Genomic DNA, 27483 nt, shown 5'->3' with positions numbered 1-27483 from the left:
GGTGGTAGGAGGATAAGCTATCGCACGAAATATTTTTAAGTGAATACATTGAAAGTACATGCATACATAATGACCAGTAACCTGCGTCTGAGTGGGTAGTCTTACTGTGGGCAGTGCCATCGCAGCAGGAATCCACGTTGGTTTTTCTGGTGTCCGGGCAGGTTTTCTAGACAGCCTACGGTCTTGCCATTTTGGTATCACTGACTCCCACCCGATTAATCAACGTTGGGCCCAGAGAGAACTTGGTCCCGTTGCTGTTAGATACTCAAATTGCCGAAGTGCTGTCTAATTGAAAGATATGGGCTGGGCCGTGGTTCCACAAGCGATTATTCTTATCTACTCGTCTAACGTCCTAGTATCTGAAAGAATACAAAGAAGATGCAGCAGACCGTTTTCAATCGGACTTCTGTATTAGACCAAATACACTCCTCGAAATTGAAATAAGAACACCGTGAATTCATTGTCCCAGGAAGGGGAAACTTTATTGACACATTTCTGGGGTCAGATACATCACATGATCACACTGACAGAACCACAGGCACATAGACACAGGCAACAGAGCATGCACAATGTCGGCACTAGTACAGTGTATATCCACCTTTCGCAGCAATGCAGGCTGCTATTCTCCCATGGAGATGATCGTAGAGATGCTGGATGTAGTCCTGTGGAACGGCTTGCCATGCCATTTCCATCTGGCGCCTCAGTTGGACCAGCGTTCGTGCTGGACGTGCAGACCGCGTGAGACGACGCTTCATCCAGTCCCAAACATGCTCAATGAGGGACAGATCCGGAGATCTTGCTGGCCAGGGTAGTTGACTTACACCTTCTAGAGCACGTTGGGTGGCACGGGATACATGCGGACGTGCATTGTCCTGTTGGAACAGCAAGTTCCCTTGCCGGTCTAGGAATGGTAGAACGATGGGTTCGATGACGGTTTGGATGTACCGTGCACTATTCAGTGTCCCCTCGACGATCACCACAACGCTCCCCACACCATGATGCCGGGTGTTGGCCCTGTGTGCCTCGGTCGTATGCAGTCCTGATTGTGGCGCTCACGTGCACGGCGCCAAACATGCATACGACCATCATTGGCACCAAGGTAGAAGCGACTCTCATCGCTGATGACGACACGTCTCCACACGTCCCTCCATTCACGCCTGTCGCGACACCACTGGAGGCGGGCTGCACGATGTTGGGGCGTGAGCGGAAGACGGCCTAACGGTGTGCGGGACCGTAGCCCAGCTTCATGGAGACGGTTGCGAATGGTCCTCGCTGATACCCCAGGAGCAACAGTGTCCCAAATTTGCTGGGAAGTGGCGGTGCGGTCCCCTACGGCACTGCGTAGGATCCTACGGTCTTGGCGTGCATCCGTGTGTCGCTGCGGTCCGGTCGCAGGTCGACGGGCACGTGCACCTTCCGCCGACCACTGGCGACAACATCGATGTACTGTGGAGACCTCACGCCCCACGTGTTGAGCAATTCGGCGGTACGTCCACCCGGCCTCCCGCATGCCCACTATACGCCCTCGCTCAAAGTCCGTCAACTGCACATAGGGTTCACGTCCACGTCGTCGCGGCATGCTACCAGTGTTAAAGACTGCGATGGAGCTCCGTATGCCACGGCAAACTGGCTGACACTGACGGCGGCGGTGCACAAATGCTGCGCAGCTAGCGCCATTCGACGGCCAACACCGCGGTTCCTGGTGTGTCCGCTGTGCCGTGCGTGTGATCATTGCTTGTACAGCCCTCTCGCAGTGTCCGGAGCAAGTATGGTGGGTCTGACACCCCGGTGTCAAAGTGTTCTTTTTTCCATTATAGGAGTGTATAACAGAGCAGAAACGGTTTTAAATGAAATAACTTAATTAATTGAAAACAGTTGCAGAGTTACAGATCGGCAGATGATTGCTTTGTATATGAAAGAGTTTAGAAGTAGTTTTTTCTTGTTTTTTTTAAAAGAAAAACAATCTTGTTTTGGCCACATTTACACGAATGCTTTGAATACAGAAGTTCCAGACATGCTCGCAAAAGTATGACACGAGTCTGACTCTGTGTGTCTGCCATGCGTCCTACATGTGAAAGACAAATGAAAATTTTCATTGAAGTGTAATTGTAAAAGTACCAAAAGCTTGCATGTGAATGCAGGTACAACGAGTGCCCTTGTAATGTAGGGCGGTTCTTCAAAAAATAAAAACTATGTACGACGGTCACTTCAAAAGAAATGCATACTTTTTTTAATCCATCATTTATTCTAAATGCTTGAAAGTTTCACAGTGTGTAGATACATCCTTTAGGAACAACATTTTCATTTCTCCATATAATTTCCATCCCTCTGAACTGTCCTACGCCATCTTGTAACCAGCGCCTGTATAGCAGCACGGTAAAATTCTGGACCAGCCTGTTGCAGCCACTGTTTGGCAGCGTGCACAAGGGAGTCATCTTCAAACCTTGTCCCACGAAGAGTGTCTTTCAGTTTCCCAAAGAGATGATACATGGAGCCAGGTCAGGACTGTAAGGCGGGTGTTTCAGTGTTGTCCATCTGAGTTTTTTGACTGACATGTGGCCGTGCATTGTCGTGCAACAGCAAAACATCCTGTTTTTGTCGATGTGGTCGAACACGACTCAGTCGAGCTTGAAGTTTCTTCAGTGTCGTCACATATGCATCAGAATTTATGGTGGTTCCATTTGGCACGATGTCCACAAGCAAGAGTCCTTCGGAGTCGAAAAACACCGTAGCCATGACTTTTCCAGAAGGTGTGGTTTTGAATTTGTTTTTTATTGGGTGAATTTGGATAATGCAACTCCATTGATTGCCTCTTCGTCTCTAGTGAAAAAATGATGGAGCCATGTTTCACCACCTGTCAGAATTCTTCCAAGAAATTCATCTCCATCAATCTCGTACTCTTCCAAAAGTTCTCTGCATACCGTTTTTCTTGTTTCTTTGTGAGCCACTGTCAACATTCTGGTAACCCACCTGGCACAAACCTTTATTAACGCCAACACTTTCAGTATTCTGCAAACACTTCCTTCCCCTATCCCAACGTAGCGTGACAATTCGTTAACTCTGGTGCGTCTGTCAGCAGTCACCAATTCGTTAACTCTGGTGCGTCTGTCAGCAGTCACCAATTCGTTAACTCTCTGCACACTGTCTGGAGTGTGGGCAGTACGATGCCTACCGCTGCGAGGACAATCCTCAATATTGCACCGCCCGCTTTCATCACTGCTTGCCCACCAACTAAATGTACTGTGATCGACATCAGCATCTCCATACGCCTTTTTCAACCTCTTGTGGATGTTTCCCACTGTCTCATTTTCACAGGACAGGTATTCTATGACAGCACGTTGCTTCTGAGGAACGTCAAGTGTAGCAGCCATCTTGAAGACATGCTGTGACGGCGCCATTCATGGGAACAGGTTGAACTAAGTTTTAAAACAAGCGGCAAGGATGTCTACACACTGTAAAACTTTCACACATGCAGAATGAAAACTGTGTTTTTACAAAAATAGTGTGCATTTCTTTTGGAGTGACCCTCGTATATCTTTACATGAGCTGGAATTCATAACAAGTTTCTGATTCTTATTGAGCGTTTAAGAATACAAAACAGTGAAGCTCTTCAGTCTCCCATTCACCCACAAGGACAGCAGTGTACCCAATCTGCCTGCGTATAGAGTAAATTCTCTGTGCAAGTGTGAGAAAGTGTTCTAAATGTTTTGGTAGCGTGTATCAGTGGCGGAACATGAGAACCAGCCCGATATTCACCTAGTGGGTTGTGGGAAACCGACTGAAAACCACAACCAGGAATGCCGGCACACCATGTCGCCGTTAGGAAGATTCGATTCAGGGCTGGCGTACCTCTAAGACACGGAAGCGGTAGTATTAACACCATGGCTACTCGGGCGAGCCCGTAGTTTGTTTCTTGATTCGTACGAAAGATAAGATCTTTAAAAACAGATGAAATACTGTGGACCATCCCGTGCTTTATTCTAAATTAGCAGTGGCCTATAACCAGTTTAGTCAAAATTTCCACCCTGTTGGATTAAACCTCGTTCCCATCTGTATAAGTGTAAGAAAACTTTTCTGAAAGAAGTTTCACGAGTTTTGTGCTTTTACAAACTATTACGGAAGGGAAGTTCCACAAGATTATAGCGTAGTAGCAGAATAAGGAAGCGTAAAGAAATCCCGAAATCAGGCTGTGGTTGAAACAGCGTCACTATTCCAACTGTAACCGGCTTGTACTCTCTCATGGGACTAAGCTCTTTGTGGACATTGTTGATATCATCAGAAGTTTCATATTTTCCTCGGCTAGTTGTATAATCTGTAAGGTTCGGACGTTTCACTTGTGTGTGCTAGCTGATTGTGGAGAATATCGGTGTGAAATATTATCATACGAGACTATCCTGAATTACAGAACGCGGTCCTCCAAATAGCAATGAGCATTTCGAAAGATGAAACAAACACGTGGGGGAAAACAGTACTGTGAGCGATGTACAGCAAAATTCAATTTCATTCGTCGTTGTAAATCACCCGTCTTGTCACGAAAGTCAATAACTACGTCGGAGGAAATGTTGCAGAACCGTTGTACAGAAAGCACGTATCATCAAAATATCAACGGGTGTACTGCCGGTCTACAGTGTCCAACGGGCACAAGATTTCGGCGATAATACATGTCGCCATCATCAGGTGAACTGACGGACTGAGATCCTGTGAACGTGCAGGTACGGAGATCCATACGCTATGGCTGCTCAGGGGGAAGTGGTTTCGGTCGCGGCGGCCGCCGATTTAAATACCCTCCGCCCGCGGCGCACTCCTTCCGCCGTCCGCGCCCCGCGCCACGGTCGCGCGGTGCAACAGATTGCGACGGCGTCTGAGATGACGTCGGTGTGATGGCTCTGTCCGCCGTGGTCGTCTCAACTATGCGTTTGCTCGATTTACTCTTGATTAACCCAATCGCTGGTTCCCAAGCCTTGCTAAGATTATAGCCACAGTCACGGTTTATGAGATCGTCATTGGTTCGAATTTCAATGGCCTCTCTAACAACGCTGTCCCAGTATCTCGACGACTGTACCAGAATCCTCATGCGTCTGATTTTCAGACAAACAATGTTCAGCGACCGCCGACTTGCTCGGATCTATCAGTCGAGTGTGCCTCTGGTGTTCACGGCATCGATCCTCGACAGTACGCATCGTCTGACCAATATACGACTTGCCACATTGACACGACATCTGGTACACTCCGGCCTTCCTCAAACTGAGGTCATCTTTGGCGCTCCCCACCAGTGCACGAGTTTTATTCGGAGGACAAAACACAGTTACGACCCGGTGTTTCTTCAAAATGCGGGCGATTTTCCCCGAGAGTGAGCCTGTATATGGAATAAACGCAGTGCCTACCTCCTTCCTCGTGATTTCATCCATTTCCACAGGTTGTGCTGTAGTGGTTGGGCGGAGAGCACTTTGAATCTGCCACTCTGAGTACCCATTTTTTCGAAATACAGTTCTCAGATCCTCCAATTCCTGGGGTAGACTCTCTTCGTCAGAGATAGGGCGCGCCCTATGTACTAGAGTTTTAAGTACCCCATTCCTTTGTGAAGGGTGATGGCAGCTGTCTGCGTGCAAATACAGATCAGTGTGCGTTGTCTTCCGATACTCCCCATGACCTAGGGTGCAGTCAGCCATTCTCTTGAACAAGACGTCAAGGAAAGGTAATTTACCCTACGTTTCAGTCTCCATAGTGAATTTGATGTTGGGGTGTATGGAGTTTAGATGTGTAAGGAAGTCAAGGAGTTTATCCATACCATGTGGCAGATGACGAACGTGTCGTCCACGTAACGGAAAAAGCAAGTAGGTTTCCATTCGGATGACGACAAGGCTTCCTCCTCGAAGCCGAAATATTGTGCCCGTTGGTCACTGTAGACCGGCAGTACTCCCGTGGATATTTTGACTATCAAATACGCCGGGAGAAACTCAAGAATTACACGTATCATCAGATTGGAACTAGTAGTTTCATAAATACATTTTCTACCATTTAAGTTACAGCCAGATAACCTAAATTACAGATTACGCCCCAGTGTCACTCATAGATGTATCTGAGTATCAGTTGTGTACTGAAATGCTGTATTAGGTGTCCTAAATGAATCTCCAAAAGGTTACGTGGGAAGAGATTCCCGACCTGGAGCCCGAGTCGGAAGAAACAGTCGGACTTACGGTTGTCCACAGCACCGCATGGGCCCTCTCCATCAGGCGAGAGGTTGGAGGCTGTGGGCTGTGTGTCGCTTTCGCGGCAGGGCTGCGATCTGATAGCGGGCGCTCGGGTCTCGCAACGTCTGCAGTTACGAGCAGGCGAGGCGGCAGCGCCAAAGTTCACCAGTTTGCGACACACACTTCGTCACGGTCAGCGCGGCCCGCTACCAACTGGCGTGCGCCTTTGTCTTCTGACAAACATAATGAGCGAAACGAGTAATTTTTCGTTACTTGTATGCGAGTCGCCCCGACGAATGTCTATCAGAAAAGCCAACACCGCTTCATTACAGTTGCCCATAAGGGATCCCCAGAGGCAAGAAAAACAGGTTTTTTTCACCACTACAGTGTGTGACACACACACACACACACACACACACACACACACACACACACACACACACACCACGTATACGTACAATACCGCAGTGTCTACAGTAGTTCTGGATATAGTGTGGTTCTATGTGGCCACCACGAATTATTCTTCCGTGTCAACACCTTCATCTCAGAGTAGCACTTGTATCCCTGCATTTGCTGGATGTATTCTAATCTGTCTCCTATTCAGATTTCACTCTCCACAGTGCCCTCTAGTTGATGGAATTTATTCCCTTATCTGACACATGCCTATCTTCCTGCCACTACTTCATGAATGTTTTCCACGTGTTCCTTACTTCGCCGATTATGCGCAGAAACCTCATTCTTATCTTACTGGTCCACCTATACATTCCAAACCGTACAATTCTCATTGTTACCCGTTTCCCCACAGTCCACGATTAACTACCACACAATTCTGTGCACCAGACGTCCATTCTCAGAAGTTTCTTCTTCAAATTAAAGACGATGTTTGAACTGGTAGACTTCCTAGGATCGATATAGTGCAATAAAAAGCCATTGCTGTCCTGTAAATACTGTAAATACTGTAAATATAAGTACGTCGATTTGCTAGAGAACTCACAGTGGGTTAAAAGTATGGTGACCTATTCAATCGGACTCAAAAAGTTGGGCTGCATCTTTCGCGCCACGCCAAACACGTTCCTCCAGCACGAATTAAAAAGACGCTGCTTTGTCCACCGTGACTGGACAAACGAACAATAGGACAGTACCCTATTACAGATGAGTCGTGGTTCAGCTTGGAGAGTAATCCCCACTTTTTCACTATGGTGCTCCCGTTGGACTTGTACCGGACGAGTAGCCACAGCGCTGACAATGGACTCATGTTCATAATATGGAGATTCTAAGTCCTGTTTGACCACTCAGATTTGGGTTTTCATGAGTTCCCAAAATTGGTTAAGACGAATGCTCGGATCGTTCCTTCGAAAGGGGACAACCGAATTCCTCTCCCAGTTCGAGGCTGAATTCCAATGACGTCGTTGTCTACAGGGCCTTAAGTCCCAGTACTTCCTCTTCACTCTTTCAGAGGAGCCCTTGTCCAGCGATGGGGATGCCCTCCGACGCTGTTCCAGTATTCCTCGATAGTGTAGTCGTGTCACATGGCATAATATTGCCAGGTCACGTTTTGCAACACACAGTAATCTAAGACAACTGCGGTGTTCCAGTTGGTGTCGTGGAGTGATTGCTGTCAGTGTTGTTCTAAAGGAGGCTGAGACTGAATGTGCTGGTGCTGGTTTGTGTTGCAGGGCAAGTCGGTGGTGCGGCCCGTGGCGTGCCGGCCGCTGCCGCTGGCCATGGGAGCGGCCTCGCGACTCGCCGGCGACCGCTACGGATCGACGCCCGTGCTCGCCAGGCCCGGCTCCCAGCTCACCCTCTACGGCAGTCAGTACCCCGCAAATACTGCACTAGCTCTCTCTCTCTCTCTCTCTCTCTCTCTCTCTCTCTCTCTCCCTCTCGCTCGCTCGCTCGCATGCTGCCCCCTGTACTATAACAAACACAATCCAGGAGTGAAACTTCCTGGCAGATTAAAACTGTGTGCCGGACCGAGACTCGAACTCGGGACCTTAACCTTTCGCTGGCAAGTGCTCTACTAACTGAGCTACCCAAGCACGACTCACGCCCCGTCCTCACGTCTCCTACCTTCCAAACTTTACATAATCTCTCCTGCGAACCTTGCAGAACTAGCACTCCTGAAAGAAAGGATATTGCAGAGACTTGGCTTAGCCACAGCCTGGGGGATGTTTCCAGAATGAGATTTTCACTCTGCAGCGGAGTGTGCGCTCATATGAATCTGCTAAGAGGTTTCATATCAGCGCACATTCCGCTGCAGAGTGAAAATCTCATTTTGGAAAGATCCATGCAGAGTGAAAATCTCATTCTGGAAGCATCCCCCAGGCTGTGGCTAAGCCATGTCTCCTCAATATCGTTTCTTTCAGGAGTGCTAGTTCTGCAAGGTTCGCAGGAGAGCTTCTGTAAAGTTTGGAGGGTATGAGACGAGGTACTGGTAGTAGTAAAGCAGTGAGGACGGGGCGTGAGTCGTGCTTGGGTGTCTCAGTTGGTAGAGCACTTGCCAGCGAAAGGCAAGGGTCCCGAGTTCGAGTCTCGGTCGGGCACACAGTTTTAATGTGACAGGAAGTTTCATATCAACGCACACTCGACTGCACAGTGAAAATCTCATTATGCAATCCAGGAGTTTTACCTGGCCGGTACTGCGATTTCTTTTGAGGATGTTAACACAGGCAGTAATTAAAGTTGAAAAATTTATTTTACTGAAAGTGAAACTGTAATGTCGATTGGGTTTTTAATGCTAAATTGTCTGTTGGATGCTAAACTTCGGGTTTTCTCTTTTCGATGCCTCACGTACCAGACTTTAAATTTTATAGCTTGAGTAACGCTCTATTGGTGACAAAATCAGCTGCGAGAATGCACAAAGAATGCACAAAGAATGATAACTGCGAAAATCATGCCCGCTCGGAAACTTGCTTTTATGCAGAATCTGACTACGAACTTTGACGAAAAACTGCTGCTCTTGTGGCTACAGTGCGTCTCGGTAATACAGCTGCAAAATCTAACTAGTGAGATACGCCAAGGTGCCATGCGTTCCCTAAAAACTCTGCTGTCGTCCTTGATTCATAATTTTCGATGATGGTTTTAAATAAATTGAAAATTAATAGATTCTTAGGATGTTGACAATGACTAGCTTAAATGAATTCTATAGAAATCTCGTTTCATTTGTCTTAATAACGTTTCAGTGAAACTTCAATAATAGTTAAGCTTCCACTGAACTATAATCCAAGAGTTAACAAAAATTAAACTTCACAAGTATAATCTTTCCTTGGAAATAGAAGAGGATGTAGATGAAGACGAAATGGGAGATACGATACTGCGTGAAGAGTTTGACAGAGCACTGAAAGACCTGAGTCGAAACAAGGCCCCCGGAGTACACAACATTCCATTAGAACTACTGACGGCCTTGGGAGAGCCAGTCATGACAAAACTCTACCAGCTGGTGGGCAAGATGTATGAGACAGGCGAAATACCCTCACACTTCAAGAAGAATATAATTCCAATCCCAAAGAAAGCAGGTGTTGACAGATCTGAAAATTACCGAACTATCAGTTTAATAAGTCACAGTTGCAAAATACTTAGACGAATTCTTTACAGACGAATGGAAAAGCTGGTAGAAGCCGACCTCGGGGAAGATCAGTTTGGATTCCGTCGAAATGTTGGAACACGTGAGGCAATACTGACCTTACGACTTACCTTAGAAGAAAGATTAAGAAAAGGCAAACCTACGTTTCTAGCATTTGTAGACTTAGAGAAAGCTTTTGACAATGTTGACTGGAATACTCTTTTTCAAATTCTAAAGGTGGCAAGGGTAAAATACTGGGAGCGAAAGGCTATTTATAATTTGTACAGAAACCAGATGGCAGTTATAAGAGTCGAGGGGCATGAAAGGGAAGCAGTGGTTGGGAAAGGAGTGAGACAGGGTTGTAGCCTCTCCCCGATGTTATTCAATCTGTATATTGAGCAAGCAGTAAATGAAACAAAAGAAAAATTTGGAGTAGGTATTAAAATTCATGGAGACGAAGTAAAAACTTTGAGGTTCGCCGATGACATTGTAATTCTGTCAGAGACAGCAAAGGACTTGGAAGAGCAGTTGAACGGAATGGACAGTGTCTTGAAAGGAGGATATAAGATGAACATTAACAAAAGCAAAACGAGGATAATGGAATGTAGTCATATTAAATCGGGTGATGCTGAGGGAATTAGATTAGGAAATGAGACACTTAAAGTAGTAAAGGAGTTTTGCTATTTAGGAAGTAAAATAACTGATGATGGTCGAAGTAGAGAGGATATAAAATGGAGACTGGCAATGGCATGGAAAGTGTTTCTGAAGAAGAGAAATTTGTTAACATCGAATATAGATTTATGTATCAGGAAGTCGTTTCTGAAAGTATTTGTTTGGAGTGTAGCCATGTATGGAAGTGAAACATGGACGATAACTAGTTCGGATAAGAAGAGAATAGAAGCTTTCGAAATGTGGTGCTACAGAAGAATACTGAAGATAAGGTGGATAGATCACGTAACTAATGAGGAGGTATTGAATAGGATTGGGGAGAAGAGAAGTTTGTGGCACAACTTGACTAGAAGAAGGGATCGGTTGGTAGGACATGTTTTGAGGCATCAAGGGATCACAAATTTAGCATTGGAGGGCAGCGTGGAGGGTAAAAATCGTAGAGGGAGACCGAGAGATGAGTACACTAAGCAGATTCAGAAGGATGTAGGTTGCAGTAGGTACTGGGAGATGAAGCAGCTTGCACAGGATAGAATAGTATGGAGAGCTGCATCAAACCAGTCTAAGGACTGAAGACAACAACAACAACAAGCTAAATATCTAGTATACTTAAATCCATTTCTCTTAAAATGATCGGTAAGTCCTAACAGAAAATGAGAAATAACAATAATCTTAATCTGGATGTCTGAGGAACCAACAATTATGCATTATCAAACGGCTGCCGCAAATAAAATGGGCTGTAGTCCGTTCTTCGCACAGAGTAAAGTCGTACCAATGTAAATACTGTTATTTTTCCCTCTGCAATAAATCTTCCATCAGTCCATAATACGGTTCCCAGACATTTCCGTTGTTTGCTCCTTTTTGCTACTAAACCAAAACTCGACTGCTCACACCTAACACCAACGCTCAGCTGCCCCTCCCCACCACTGAGGTCGACAACTCTCATGCTGCAAAACCGCCTTTTGGTGTCCATCGCTGTATTGTGACTGTTCAACTTTAAGAACTGTTTTCGACAGGATATCCTGTGAACGTTTCCCTTAGTTTCAGTACCTTCTAAAACATTCTGTTCCACCACCTTGACTGTCTTCGACCCGAAAATCAGAGTTCTTGAAGCCCTGAACACATTCTGTGCGCGTTCTTTCACTATTAGGTGCCTCACCAAACGTATTATCCAGCGTTTTATGCTCATTAACCGCAGATCTCAAGTTAAATCGGAAAATTAAGGCTTCCCGTAAGAGAGAGAACAAGACGACATGTACTGAAACGTCAAACTGGTATAGGCATACGTATTCAAATATAGAGATAGGTAAACAGGTAGAATACGGTGTTACGATCGGCAGTGCATATATGACAAGTGTCAGGCGCAGTTGGTAAATCGGTTGCTGCTGCTACAATGCAGTTTATCAAGATTTAAGTGAGTTTGAACGAGCGATGGGACGCAGCATCTCTGTAGTAGCGATGAAGTGGAGATTTTCCCGTACGACCATTTCACGAGTGTACCGTGAATATCAGGCATCCGGTAAAACATCAGATCCCCGACATCGCTGAGGCGGAAAAAGATCCTGCAACAGTGGGACCAACGACGACTGAAGAGATTCGTTCAACGTGACAGACGTGCAACCCTTCCACAAATTGCTGCAGATTTCAGTGTCGGGCCATCAAATGTCAGTGATACGTCACGGACACCCTGCATTCTCTTGTTACATGTCATCCGAAAATATCGTGGTGCCATTTTCCAACAGGACGATGCGTGTCCACATGCAGCTCCTGTCTTTGTCTTTTTGAACTATCTGCGTGATGTTAAGGTACTCCCATGATTAGCGAGATCCCCAGGCTTGTCTTCGATAAAACACGCTTGAGACCAATTTAAAAGTTGTGCCACTTCGAATAAAATCTCGAGTTGTCGATAGCTGTCTCCACCATAGCTGTCAACAGGAGTTAAAATCAGTGACTGACTGCTGGTGTTAGAACGGTGATCTGCTTTCATAGATGCAATAGCAGCGTCTAGAAGCTTCCAGAGAGCCATAGTGACATGTATGCGGAAAGGAAGTTGACGCACGTCACAGTAAAAGACTCAGAGGACACACGTGTTGCACCAGTTCAGATGTCAACCCCGTCCCAGTAACAGTTGTAAGTAGGCTGTTTAGGTTTTTATGTTGGTAACGCCACGTAGCGCTCTGCATGAAAATCACGGACTATGCTGTGTGCAGTCTGTGGCTGGTTGGCATTGTTGCAATATTCGCTATTCTAGTGTTGGACAACTGGATGTGAACAGCGCGTAGCGTTGCGCAGTTGGAGGTGAGCCGCCAGCAGTGGTGGATGTGGGGAGAGAGAACCCAGAGTTTTGAGATGTTAATATGAGCGAACGATCTGGACGTGTGTCCGTCAGAAAAAGGAAATTTGTAAAGATGAATGTCATGAATTGATAGATATATGCATATGATGACTTTTGAACATTATTAAGGTAAATTCATTGTTCTCTTTCAAAATCTTTAATTTGCTAACTATGCCTATCAGTAGTTAGTGCCTTCAGTAGTTAGAATCTTTTATTTATCAGGCAGTATTGGCGCTCGCTGTATTGCAGTAGAGTAACGAAAATTTTTGTGAGGTAAGTGACTCATGAAAGGTTAAGGTTATTGTCACTCTGGGCCATTCTTTTGTAGGGATTATTCGAGGTCAGGTTGCGTTGCGCTAAAAATATTATGTGTCAGTTTAGTATTGTTCAGAATAAGTAAAGAGGGAAATGTCTGAGTATGTTCAGTTTTGCTCAGCTGTTTGAAAATCAAATAACGTAAGAGGTTTACCAGCACAGTCATTCTCAAATTTTCTAAGGAAATGTTTCACAGTGATCAGGGTGTCGGGGATCAGCTTCCTTCAGAAAATTATACAGCGCCTTTGACACCCAACCTAACCGGATCAGTGCATATATTCAGGTCTGGTAGGGTGCTAGATCTAGCTAATATGTGAGCTCATACTGTCAAGTTCCTTGTAAATTTGACTCGATGCTGTAATCACTACAAATCACTCTCTCAACCCATGATGTTTCATTTCCTTTCCCCCTCCCCTTCTAGGTGCTTCACTGTTTTAGTCTGGCAACGTCACAAGCTTTCGAACTCTTAACAAATCAAGAGGCAAATGGTAGAGTACAGCACTAGGAAATTATATGACAAAACATAATTTCTGAAAACAACTATGCGCACGTTGTTAATGCTGTACATAGTAGCTTGACAAAGTACACCTGAACTTCTAGAAAGCTATATAACTCAATAAATTTCATATTGTCAATATTGGAATTCAAAAGACCTCAACTTGACGCTCTTAGATGGTCAAGTGAACCGTCTAGTTCTAATAACCAGAGCGCAGATAAGCTTAAAGGACGAAAAATTAGTGTACCTATTAAAAAAGCACGCCCTCTTTGTAGTGACGTAGATGGTACTAAGATGGTGGTACCAGGCGGTCATGCGACCCTCCATCATTGACGCAATTCATTGAAATCATGTGAGAGGTGACAGCCGTTTGAATGGAAGCTGCGCGGTAAGCTAAGTCGATGTGATCACAGGAAAAATCGCTAAATCTGAGTTATGTGGACGTATCCATGACGACACTATGACTGAAGTTACCCGATTTGTTGGCATTTCAAAACGGAATGTACAAATTGTCTACAACGAATGGTTTAGCACTCGAACCATTTAAAGCGATGCAGGAACAGTGATCGAAAGAAAAGAAATTAAAAAAGACATACTGGAGACCAGGGTCACGCAATGCCAATACCAAACTATTTCAATCTAAATGTAAATTGCTGCTGTCAATTAGTGGAAGCCGATCTTAATTTTGCGAGCAAACATTCCGAAGGGGAGTGCGTGCAATGGATACTATGAATAGATTACCGGCCACCTCTGACAGCGCCAAGAAAAGCTTCAAGGGGCTTCAGTGGACAAATTACACATAACCTGGACAGTAGCTGCCTGGAGGCGTGTAGAATGATCCGCAGAGTCACGCTTCCGCCGCTTTGCGACTGACGCTAGGCGTCCAGTGTACTGTGGGCCTAAGGATGCGTTTAATCCACAGTGTCGCGAGAGTCCAGTTCAGGTCGTAGGCTGTTTGTTGATAGTTTCGAAGTGTTTTCACTCTGTGACTTGGGAACAATCATCTGGGTTAACCTGGGCATGAACTAGGACGCTTATTTCAACATTTGCCCTTTCTTCTACATCTTCGTTATAAATATTCTTTGCGCACACTTCTTTTCAAAGAAGACATGACTGTTGTTCACAGGGCTGCATGAATATGATCTTCGATTGTTTTGTAAAATTTTAAGTCTTACTGTCCTTGTTTTGTTCCTAAAGGTTTAGTTTATAGTTCCACATAAGGGCTGAAATTTGATTTTATTCTGTGTATCATTATCTTATTGCCCCCTAAATGTGTAAGACTGGAGACGTGTTGTTCCGGTGTCTTGTCTTCAGTAATTTTTGAACGGTCTGGGTTCTTTCCATGGTGAGCAATACCATGGGTTTAGTTGTGGATATTTTAAGATTGTAGCATTGTCTTCCTACTCCATACAATTTAGACACCGAACGTTGTTAAGTTTTCTTCCTTGTGTAGTAAGACTATATCATCTGCATACAGCATAGCGTTCAGACGATAGCTAGATCTGCCTGGCACTTCGAAAAATTATTCACTCTTCTAGTTGAGGTGTCTGTATTTGTGATTATTTTGGAACTTTCATGTATGTTTTTGATTGTCTTCCATTTATTGTCCATAGCCTGTTTCAAATGACTGAATAAAAAACTTTCTTCAAGTCAATAAAAGCAAACATATGTAGACCGGCTGCGCATCGATTTGCTAAAATCGTTTTAACGCTGAATGCGGTCTCCCTAAATCCAGTTTGTTCTTCTCCCAGGCATATATATGCTTCTGCTCTCAAGCGACTATTTAATAGTTTCGAGTAAATTATGTAGACTAAATTTACGACTATTATACTGCCTTATTTTTTGTTGGTAAAGCGGTCGATGCTTTGCTACCGCAGTAAATTACAGCGTGTGGGGAAAAATGAACACGTAAATCTTTCTGTACGAACTGATTTATCTCGTTTTATTACGATGGTCATTTCTCCCGATGTAGGTTAACGACAGTAAAATACTTTCACGTTCAGAGGCGATAGTTGGTCACTGCAGTTTCGTGAAAAGAACGTGCTGCAACGAAAAACCATTTTGTTTTAAATGTTCACCCCAACTCGCTTATCACATCCGTGATACTCTCTCCTCTGTTTCCCGAAAATACAAAACGAGCAGACCTTCTTTGGACTTACTCGATGCCCCCTGTCAATCCTATTTGGTTAGGAAAGCATACCGCACAGCACTACTGTAGCAAAGGACGGACAACCGTATTAGGCAGTCTCTTTAGCCCAGTCTCTTGCTTTTTTGAAGTGTTCTGCCAATAAAACTCAGTCTTCGGCTTGCTTTCCCCCCAGCATTATCTGTGTGATCGTTCCAACTTAAATTATTCGTAGTTGTAAATCCTAGTTATTTATTTGAATTGACACTTTTTGAATTTTCATCCTTTATCGTATAGCCGAAATTTAACGGATTTCTTTTCGCGCTCATGTGGATAACCTCACTCTTTCGCTTATTCAGACACAATTTCCGTTTTTCTTAACGGACAGATGTTTTCTGTAAATCATTTTGCAATTGGTTTTGATCTGCTGATAAGCGCACTATACTATAAATTACAGCACCATCTACATTCAATCCGACGGCTGTTCAGATTGTCTCCTAAAGCGTTTATTTAGATTAGGAACAGCAGAAGACCTATAACATTTCCTTGGAGAACCCCAGATATGGCTTTTGTTTTGATCCGTCATTACTGTGACCTTTACGCACACAGCGACGCGAAACTCCATAGGCATTGAATTTCATTATAAGTTTCTTGTGAGTACCGGTGTGAAAACCTTCTGGAAAACTGGAGATACGAAATCAGTTTGGGATCTCCTGTCGATAGTACTCATTACTGAGTGTGAATAAGCAGCTACTTGTTTCACAAGAATGACATTTTATGAATCCGTGCTAACTGTGTGTAAATGGACGGTTTTCTTCAAGATAGTTCATAACATTCGAACACTGCATATGTTTCATAATCCTACTGCAAATTGAAGTCAGTGATGTGGGTCCCTAAGTCACCGGATTATTCCTACTTCCTTGCTATAGTATTAGTGTGACCCGTGCAACTTTCCACTCTTTCAGTAGGCAGCGAACGAGCCGTTATATATCATTGCTAAGTATGGGGCTACTGCACCAGCGTACTCTGAAAGAAGCGTGATAGGTATATATCTGGACTGGAAGACTTGTCCCTGTTAAGTGGTTCAAGCTGCTTCGCTACACCGAGGATACCCACTTCTTAGTCATACTCGGAGTTGTTCTTGATTCGAATTCTGGAATATTCACTCCGTCATCGTAGGTGAAGGAATTTCGGAAAACTAAGTTTAAGAATCCCGCTTTAATGACGCTGTCATATTACCACTAGTATAGCGCAGTGAAGGTATTGACTGTTCGTGCTTCTGGAAAACATCTCCAGTCTTGGAGATTTTGTGCTCTTTTAAATTTGGTATGGATTTTTCGATACTTCTGCAATAGTTTTCTAACCTGTTTTTTGTACCATGGAGCTTCACTACGATCTTTTGCTAACTCCTTCGATGGACGAGTAAATATCTCAACTGCCACAGATACTGTCTCTTTGAATTTAAGCCACATTTGGCCTGTACTCAGAGCTGAATGAGTGGAAACTGTGTCTCAGGAAAGCGTCAAGAAAAATGTATCTCCTTTTTAAATAGATATATTTTGCGTTAATTTTTAGTGGGTTCGGATGTTGCCCTCAGTCTCACTGCAACGACCTGTAGTAAATAATCCCTGCACCAGTATGAAGCTTCCTACTTGCTCAGGATTATTTCTTGCTTAGAAGTAAAGTATGTTCTCGCAACCATTTACACTTGAGTGGGCTTCTGAACTAATGGCTAAAAAGAATTTTCGGCGAAAGAATTCAGTACAATTTCTGGTAATATTTTATACCTATCACCGGCTTTGAACATGTATTTTCGCCGAAGTATCGAGGATAGGTTGAAATCACCAACTATAATTGTGTGAATGGCGTACCTATTTGAAATGAGTGAAATTTTCGTTGAACTGTTCTGCAACTGAATCATCTGTATTGAAAGGGGGTCTCGCTAAAAGGAACATGTTATTAATTTACTCCGGCTGCTATAGTCACAGACATTATATACTTAGATATCCCAACAAGATAAATTACTGCCAACACGCCGCCGCTAAGGTCGGGTTTACACTATCATATTTCTTTGTATATGTTGATACAGTGATACAGGGTGTTTCAAAAATGACCGGTATATTTGAAACGGCAATAAAAACTAAACGATCAGCGATAGAAATACACCGTTTGTTTCAATATGCTTGGGACAACAGTACATTTTCAGGCAGACAAACTTTCGAAATTACAGTAGTTACAATTGTCAACAACAGGTGGCGCTGCGGTCTGGGAAACTCTATAGTACGATATTTTCCACATATCCACCATGCGTAGCAATAATATGGCGTAGTCTCTGAATGAAATTACCCGAAACCTTTGACAACGTGTCTGGCGGAATGGCTTCACATGCAGATGAGATGTACTGCTTTAGCTGTTCAATTGTTTCTGTATTCTGGCGGTACACCTGGTCCTTCAAGTGTCCCCACAGAAAGAAGTCACAGGGGTTCATGTCTGGCGAATTGGGAGGCCAATCCACGCCGCTTCCTGTATGTTTCGGATAGCCCAAAGCAATCACACGATCATCGAAATATTCATTCAGGAAATTAAAGACGTCGGCCGTGCGATGTGGCCGGGCACCATCTTGCATAAACCACGAGGTGTTCGCAGTGTCGTCTAAGGCAGTTTGTACCGCCACAAATTCACGAAGAATTTCCAGATAGCGTGATGCAGTAATCGTTTCGGATCTGAAAATGGGCCAATGATTCCTTTGGAAGAAATGGCGGCCCAGACCAGTACTTTTTGAGGATGCAGGGACGATGGGACTGCAACATGGGGCTTTTCGGTTCCCCATATGCGCCAGTTCTGTTTATTGACGAAGCCGTCCAGGTAAAAATAAGCTTCGTCAGTAAACCAAATGCTGCCCACATGCATATCGCCGACATCAATCCTGTGCACTATATCGTTAGCGAATGTGTCTCGTGAGGCAATGGTAGCGGCGCTGAGGGGTTGCCCCGTTTCCATTTTGTATGGATAGAGGTGTAAACTCTGGCGCATGAGACGATACGTGGACGTTGGCGTCATTTGGACCGCAGCTGCAACACGGCGAACGGAAACCCGAGGCCGCTGTTGGATCACCTGCTGCACTAGCTGCGCGTTGCCCACTGTGGTTGCCGTACGCGGTCGCCCTACCTTTCCAGCACGTTTGTCCGTCACGTTCCCAGTCCGTTGAAATTTTTCAAACAGATCCTTTATTGTATCGCTTTTCGGTCCTTTGGTTACATCAAACCTCCGTTGAAAACTTGGTCTTGTTGCAACAACACTGTGTTCTAGGCGGTGGAATTCCAACACCAGAAAAATCCTCTGTTCTAAGGAATAAACCATGTTGTTCACAGCACACTTGCACGTTGTGAACAGCACACGCTTACAGCAGAAAGACGACGTACAGAATGGCGCACCCACAGACTGCGTTGTCTTCTATATCTTTCACATCACTTGCTGCGCCATCTGTTGTTGAAAATTGTAACTACTGTAATTTCGAAAGTTTGTCCGCCTGAAAATGTACTGTTGTCCCAAGCATATTGCAACAAACGGTGTATTTCTATCGCTGCTCGTTTAGTTTTTATTGCTGTTTCAAATATACCGGTCATTTTTGAAACACCCTGTATGTCAAATCCTTATGCCAAAGAAATTTGATGGTGTAATAGGGAACTTTGTCAAATCTCGCCCGTCGTCAAGTAAATATGATCAAACCATAAAAGTCGTTCGTCTCTTGTTTCCTGCAATGTGAAATGAAATGTAACCACATGGAGCGCTGGCGTCGCTACGCTATTTGACGTCTCTGTAGTGTGTTTGTAAACATGGCTTCAAAGTTGGTGTGTTCCTTCGATGATTTTCTTTAATAAACTTGCTTCGACTAGGGTGAGGGGTGAACAAGGGGCACAGTGCATGCTACTGTGTGTTGATGAGTAAATGGAATAAGCTGCAGGCGACTTCATGTCCACAATCATACCTACAGCCATCCGCCTCTACATATGGAAACATCCAAGCAGCTTTTCAGCGAGGCAGAATAGAGGATGTGATCACACTCTTAAAATAAAAAATTCTTTCTTAGCTTTCCATTCTTCTTTATTTTTGAACGCTGGACGCCACAAGTTAAAAAGCACTTCATCAGTTTCGTACTATTTATTAATTTTGTAGTTGTTGGAACACTAATTTCATTGATGAAACTATTCAAAAATAAAAATAATCCTTACAGCCCCTACAGTGTACAAAACATTTATTGCCTGAGCACATTCCTCCTTCAGTGCTTTATAAATCGCTTCACACGTTTCTGGAATTATTTTGGTTAATGTGTAATGTGATATTCCAGTGTAGGTGTAATCTAGACCTCTCTCCTGTATAAAGAAATCTCATTGTCACAGTTTGCCTGTCCTCTGCACATGTAGCATTTCCCAAGAGAGTTCTGATTTGTAATATGAGAAACCACTTTACTGAGAAAATGCTGAAATACTCTCTCATCCATTCGTAAGAAATTTATATATAACACTTGAAGTCATCCATTAGTAGCTCTCGCAACAATTTCTACTGAATGCTCATACTATCTCGACGTAATAACTTTGGCTTCATCCTTTCTTTCCGCCGCTTTTCTTCCAAACACACACATGTTTCAAGTGTGGTACAAGCAACTGCGGCGCATAAGTTGCTGTCCGCCATCTTGAAATTTGATGAAAAATATGACGACATTTTAATACCACTTCTTAGCGCCACGTCAAAGACCTTTGTCTCAGAAATTTGACGAATATTTGATCTTTGTCAAAGAAGTATGATAGTGTACTACCGGCCTGAGTTTAATCTTTTCTTTCTGAAGGCCGTTAAGTTCTTCATAAAATTTCCGCTAAACTTCTGAGGCTTAAGCAAGCTTTCATTACCTGCAGACTTGAGCTTCAGTGGAACATTTCTGAACTTGGCGATCTAAAGTTCCAAACTTTTACAATTGAATATGACATACATCAAACGTAATGATCAATAGGTTAGGAAACAAAGCAGTGAAATAGTTCCAAAGATATTTTTACTTACGTACTAGAAATGTTAAATTAATACTTAACGTGAAAGGTCTGAAGCATGTAAAAATCTGAAATGAGAAAACTCTCAATTTTAAACAAAAATAGCTAAAGAGCCTTTGACTAATCTTCATCGAAAGTGAAAAATCAGATAACACAACTTAAAACGCTTATACACTATAATCATTGTAAGAAGTACATCTATTCACATTCACAAAAAATGTGGTTTGATGTATGAAATGAAAGCTTAGAAATTAAAGTTAGAAACAGTAATATAATTAATGTTTTTGTTAATAAGAGCGGATGAAGAAGGAATGTCCACGAAGAACGACATGTGATATGTAACTACACGAAGTGTAACACCATGCTTGACCCTCTTTGAAGGCAAATATCAATCGCCGAGGCTGTTGCCCCAGTTCGTCAATGACTTACTTTGTAAAAAATCTGGTTTTTCGAATCACTTTTTTGTCTGTGAAAATTTAGCGTGCACAAGCCACATGCCCTGTTTTCTTTCTCTGCAGAACAAAGCCACAATTTTACTCATCGTTGAGTAATTAACGATTTTTCAATTGTGCATGTAGTTGCAGGCAAGGCAAGAGCAATGAATAATCTCTTTTTTGCAGCAGGGAAATTTATCAATAATATCAATGACTGATAGGTTTGTATGTATTGGTATATTTTTTGTATGTATTTCCAAAAATCGTACCACAATGTTGCTTCCGACAAGAAGTTATCAGTATTAATATTTCTGGATATTTGTTGATATCTTGGCAAATTATTTTTTGCACACTTTTTCATTTGCTGAGAATAGAATTTAAATTAAATGTTACTGCATGCTCATTCGAAAATCGAGATTGCAGAGAGGAGATTACTTTAATGTCCTCTCTACAATCCCGATTTTCGGATGAGCCATATACGGAATGAAACGTCATTGTCTTTAATATTCATTTAGAGTGTCAGGTGGATGACTTGGTGTATGTCTGTTTCTTAGCTTGTTTTTGTACTGAAAGATCCACATTTATTTAATCTGGCACATTTTCAAAAGTTCTAATTATATTTTCAAATACTGATATTGTATATTCCCTATACTGTTTCAAGATGTTTATTATTAATTGCACGTGGATATATGTTTTCAGCAAATGAAATTAATACTTGCAGTGAAAAAAGTTCTGTTATCACTGCAAGAGAAACAACAGCCTTGGAGTGAGTGCAGGCATTGTACGATTGGTATGCCATGTCTTGATTTAGCATTACCATCCTGAGACAAATTATTCAATTGGTTCACAATTATTGTAAAATAATCTGCAAATATCCGTATACTTCAAAGTTTTTGCGTCCCTCGAGTACTGCAACTATTCTTGCCGAACTTTCTCGAAAAAATAAGCATTACCTGTAATGTACCAACTACGTTCCTAATATCACTCAATTCATTTAAGTCTCACTTAATTCACGTAAATCGTGCATCACCAAATTGAGATGAGATGAAAAACATGCAAATATTGCATTGGGGTACTGATTTCCAATTTTTACTTGCACGCCTCTTTCCTTTCGTTCCATTACTAGACAGCTGTCATATGCTTGGTCAACTAAATTTTCTGCATTACTGCACTACTGTTTAAGACAAACACAAATCCAAAACCTCTTCTGATATTTGTTTCTACATTAATTTGTTCAGAAAATCTTACGCCTAGCGGTAATTGCTCTACTTCTGCAATATCAGTTGTCTCATCAGCCGGAACTGAGAATGAACAGCAAAATTAGCAGCAACCATAATGTCATCACGAATAATGATTCCACTAGTATCAATAATGTCATTCTGGATTCTTGCAGAACAATAATTGGCATTTATGTTGCTAATTTACAAGTGGTATCGTAAAACATCATGCCCTGTGTCAATAACGGAACATAATTATTTCTGGAAAATTCCAGTTGTACTCAATTTACTTCGGAGGACAATGTCACTTGTTCCGCAAAACTACTGTTGATACGACTTAAAACAATTTTGTTCTGTTTTCTTCAATGATCACAGAAGTCGCATTATGTACTTTTTTGCCATTAGTGTAGCTGTCCTTATTGATATTACGTTGTTGGTTTCAATACTCAAACATTTATGTCACTGAGAATTTGCGTGACTTCTTGTAGCTTCATGAAAATCTTTATATCTTACAAATGCAGTGGCAATGTTTACCCTTTATAACCTCTATTCACTTTTTGTGAAAAAAACACAAAAATTTAGAAAGGGCGCCTTTGGAATGAGCTGAATATGTGGGCCAAGGTTCATATTTAAATAACCAGGCATGGTGAAAGACCCTGTTGCTGCAGAAATTATCATTTTTAAAGCTATAATTTTCTAATGGGGTCCAGCAGTTCCTCAGTAATTCATTTTTTTTTTTTCAAAGGACATTGTATTACTATTAACGTACACACCAGTGTCTAAACTCTTTTATGCTCTTGACCTAGACGCGCCAGATGTTGAAGTGAGTGATTCTTCTACTAGTTCAGTTCAGAAATTTCCGGTGGCACTGCACTGTCATCTTTTTCCTGCTCAGTGTCACTGCTCGCTGAATTTGGCTCAATTTTCCGTTTTATGAAAAAACTAACACTCACCAGTTCTGTAAAGCAGGGGGAAAAATTCAGTATATCATAAAATGTGTTACCTGACAAGACCAAATGTTGCTCTAGCCAATGGGGAAACGGCATTCATGTTAAAAGACACAACTTTGTTCCAGCAAGGGGAGCAATTAATTGTTTAGTATTGTAGATTTCAACGGAAGGAGGTTAACCAGGTTGGAGGAGTACTGGAGTGTAGATCTATAAGTCTTGTTTTCTGGGATGTGGTTATTTCAATATGACAATGGAGCCGGTTGTGCTCAGACAACACTTAACTATGCCGAGCAGTAAATCATCGACTATGTCACAGAACAGTAAATTTCTTGTAAGGAATTTCGATAAGAATACTGGTAGCCATTCAGTGAACATCTAGATGTCAGATACAGTTCGTGTGGAGTATTGTAGAACGAACCCGATCGGTATTGTGATTTGAGAAAATCTGCAAAACACGTGTTTTAATATAGCCTTCGTCACCTGAAACCAAATAGAGAATATAGGAAAACGAGTGTGCGGCGTGTGTGTATGTGTATGCATTCTCCCCTCATTCCAGTGTCTGAACTATATAGAAGTGGTATTAGTTGACGACTTGTGACAAATTGTTGAATAGTAAACACTGACTCAGCCCTGAAAAATGTTATTTCAGACTTTAGTCCACTGAAGGCCACGAGATCAACATTTCGAGTCAGAATGTCTGATCCTGGATGAAATGCTCCCATGTTGTTAAATAAACGTGACAAACCCTTACTAAGTTGGATCAATAGAAGAGATCGAGAAGACTCAATGAAGAGCGGCGCGCTTTGCCACGGAATCGTTTATCGGTGCAAGTGCGTTACAGTGATGCCCAACAGAATCCAGTGACAGATGCTACAAGAAAGATGATAGGCAGATTTACTATTGCAGATTTACTATTGCAGATTTACTATTGCAGATTTACTATTGCAGATTTACTATTGCAGATTTACTATTGCAGATTTACTATTGCAGATTTACTATTGCAGATTTACTATTGCAGATTTACTATTGCAGATTTACTATTGCAGATTTACTATTGCAGATTTACTATTGCAGATTTACTATTGCAGATTTACTATTGCAGATTTACTATTGCAGATTTACTATTGCAGATTTACTATTGCAGATTTACTATTGCAGATTTACTATTGCAGATTTACTATTGCAGATTTACTATTGCAGATTTACTATTGCAGATTTACTATTGCAGATTTACTATTGCAGATTTACTATTGCAGATTTACTATTGCAGATTTACTATTGCAGATTTACTATTGCAGATTTACTATTGCAGATTTACTATTGCAGATTTACTATTGCAGATTTACTATTGCAGATTTACTATTGCAGATTTACTATTGCAGATTTACTATTGCAGATTTACTATTGCAGATTTACTATTGCAGATTTACTATTGCAGATTTACTATTGCAGATTGGAACACGTGAGGCAATATTGAACCTACGACTTATCTTAGAAGCTAGATTAAGAAAAGGCAAACCTACGTTTCTAGCATTTGTAGACTTAGAGAAAGCTTTTGACAATGTTGACTGGAATACTCTTTCAAATTCTGAAGGTGGCAGGGGTAAAATACAGGGAGCGAAAGGCTATTTACAATTTGTTCAGAAACCAGATGGCAGTTATGAGTCGAGGGACATGAAAGGGAAGCAGTGGTTGGGAAGGGAGTAAGACAGGGTTGTAGCCTCTCCCCGATGTTATTCAATCTGTATATTGAGCAAGCAGTGAAGGAAGCAAAAGAAAAATTCAGAGTAGGAATTAAAATCCATGGAGAAGAAATAAAAACTTTGACGTTCGCCGACGACATTGTAATTCTGTCAGAGACAGCAAAGGACTTGGAAGTGAAGTTGAATGGAATGGATAGTGTCTTGAAAGGAGGATATAAGATGGACATCAACAAAAGCAAAACGAGGATAATGGAATGTAGTCGAATTAAATCGGGTGATGCTGCGGGAATTAGATTAGGAAATGAGACTCTTAAAGTAGAAAAGCAGTTTTGCTATTTGGGGAGCAAAATAACTGATGATGGTCGAATTAGAGGATATAAAATGTAGACTGGCAATGGCAAGGGAAGCGTTTCTGAAGAAGAGGAATGTGTTAACATCTAGTATAGATTTAAGAGTCAGGAAGTCGTTTCTGAAAGTATTTGTATGGAGTGTAGCCATGTATGGAATTGAAACATGGACGATAAATAGTTCGGACAAGAAGAGAATAGAAGCTTTCGAAATGTGGTGCTGCAGAAGAATGCTGAAGATTAGATGGGTAGATCACACAGCTAATGAGGAGGTATTGAACAGAATTGGAGAAAAGAGAAATTTGTGGCACAGCTTGACTAGAAGAAGGGATCGGTAAGTACGGCATAATCTGAGGCATCAAGGGATCGCCAGTTTAGTATTGGAGGGCAGCGTGGAGGGTAAAAATCGCAGAGGGAGACCAAGAGATGAATACACTAAACAGATTCAGGATGATGTAGGTACTGGGAGATGAAAAAGATGCTTGCACAAGATAGAGTAGCATGGAGAGCTGAATCAAACCAGTCTACCGGCTGGGCTGGCCGAGCGGTTCTAGGCGCTACAGTCTGGAACCGCGCGACCGCTACGGTCGCAGGTTCGAATCCTGCCCCGGGCATGGATGTGATTGTTGTCCTTAGGTTAGTTAGGTTTAAGTAGTTCGAAGTTCTAGGGGACTGATGACCTCAGAAGTTAAGTCCCATAGTGCTCAGAGCGAAACCAGTCTCTGGACTGAAGACCACAACAGCAACACGTCTCGCGAAGTGACCACAACGAGAAAATCCGAGAAATTAGAGGCAATACAGAGGGAAGGGGGATCAGTTAGTGTTACAAAAAATTGGCCTACACCCGTCGTCATCTTGCAAAGTGTAGATGTAGAAATTAACTCACCGAGCTTTCTCAAGCAGGTTACACTTTCTTCCAGCGCTAAGAAAATGCGTGAGGTACAACAGGATGTCTTTGGCACAGTGATAACGAGTTCTTGATGAAAAAAACAAACTGCATTGAAAGCGATCGTCAGACCATAAAGGAGCGCACACGGTACCGCGCGTGGCGTTCTGCGAAACCTAACAGTGCTCAAGGAAATACGGCGTTTAGCAACCATTGATCACATTAAGGCCGTAACGGGAGCGAATTGATTCCACAAAAGTTGGAAAACGCTTACTAGCCGTCTAAACAATCAGAGTACTTGGAAGCAGGCAATAAAGGAAGTCGGCACGGTACAGCAGAGCGTTTTGTTTTCCGCCTTCGATTCACGGTACCACAGCGAGCTCGTTAATATGGATGGCAGACACACTTTGTCCCCTGGGTACCGTTCAATAGCTACGGTCACCCATCCATTGCCATCTCTATTCTGATCATTATTTTGTAGAATGAAATTAAACACTTCTGCACAAAATACGGAACAGCCATGCAAAAACACCTGCCCATTAACATTATGAACATTAATGTCAATGTTGTCTACAGCTTTATAAACTGTGTGGCGTGAACGCCTGCTCCGCCTGTAGTAACGTGGCGTTTCTGTGGCTCCGTGCTGCTGCTAGTCCACAATCGAATGGCAGTTGTCACATTTTATACAGCGAAGCTAGTAACTGCCATGGTAGTATGTTACTGAGATCAGTCACGTAATGTTAAAAATTAAACAAGAATTATTTCTAGAATTGTATGAGAAATCTATGGTTAAATAGGATTCTGTATTCCGGATTACAAGGGGGGTGGGCAGCGACAAGTGCCCCCCACCCCAACCCCCAGCGGTCGCTTAAGAGCCGAGGCGGCAGTGACGCAGGTGGGTGCGAGGGTCCAGAAGCGGCGGCCGCCCTTAGCGGTGCGCGCCGCCGGAGACCTTGCCTCTCGTGGCCGCGGCTGAGTGCCAGTTTGTATGAGAAATCTATGGTTAAATAGGATTCTGTATTCCGGATTACAAGGGGGGTGGGCGGCAGCGACAAGTGCCCCCCACCCCAACCCCCAGCGGTCGCTTAAGAGCCGAGGCGGCAGTGACGCAAGTGGGTGCGAGGGTCCAGAGGCGGCGGCCGCCCTTAGCGGTGGCGCGCAGCCACAGACCTTGCCTCTCGTGGCCGCGGCTGAGTGCCAGTTTGTATGAGAAA

At 43.0% G+C, this 27483-nt stretch overlaps 1 protein-coding gene across 7 annotated transcripts in view; it reads left to right on the top strand.

The window, feature by feature from the left end:
* The window catches only part of LOC126342775 (leucine zipper putative tumor suppressor 2-like), a 1028822-nt gene that overhangs the window by 936368 nt on the left and 64971 nt on the right, over positions 1 to 27483 (top strand). For all 7 annotated transcript variants that reach the window (XM_050001884.1, XM_050001885.1, XM_050001887.1 and 4 more), the window contains one exon: positions 7868 to 8003. In XM_050001884.1, the coding sequence (XP_049857841.1) occupies positions 7868 to 8003 (136 nt within the window). The remainder of the gene's footprint in view (positions 1 to 7867; positions 8004 to 27483) is intronic.

Source organism: Schistocerca gregaria, chromosome 1 (genome assembly GCF_023897955.1).
Source record: "Schistocerca gregaria isolate iqSchGreg1 chromosome 1, iqSchGreg1.2, whole genome shotgun sequence".
Lineage (NCBI taxonomy): Eukaryota > Metazoa > Arthropoda > Insecta > Orthoptera > Acrididae > Schistocerca > Schistocerca gregaria.
The sequence above is the reverse complement of the archived record's forward strand: the minus strand, read 5'-3'. Positions and strand labels throughout refer to the sequence as shown.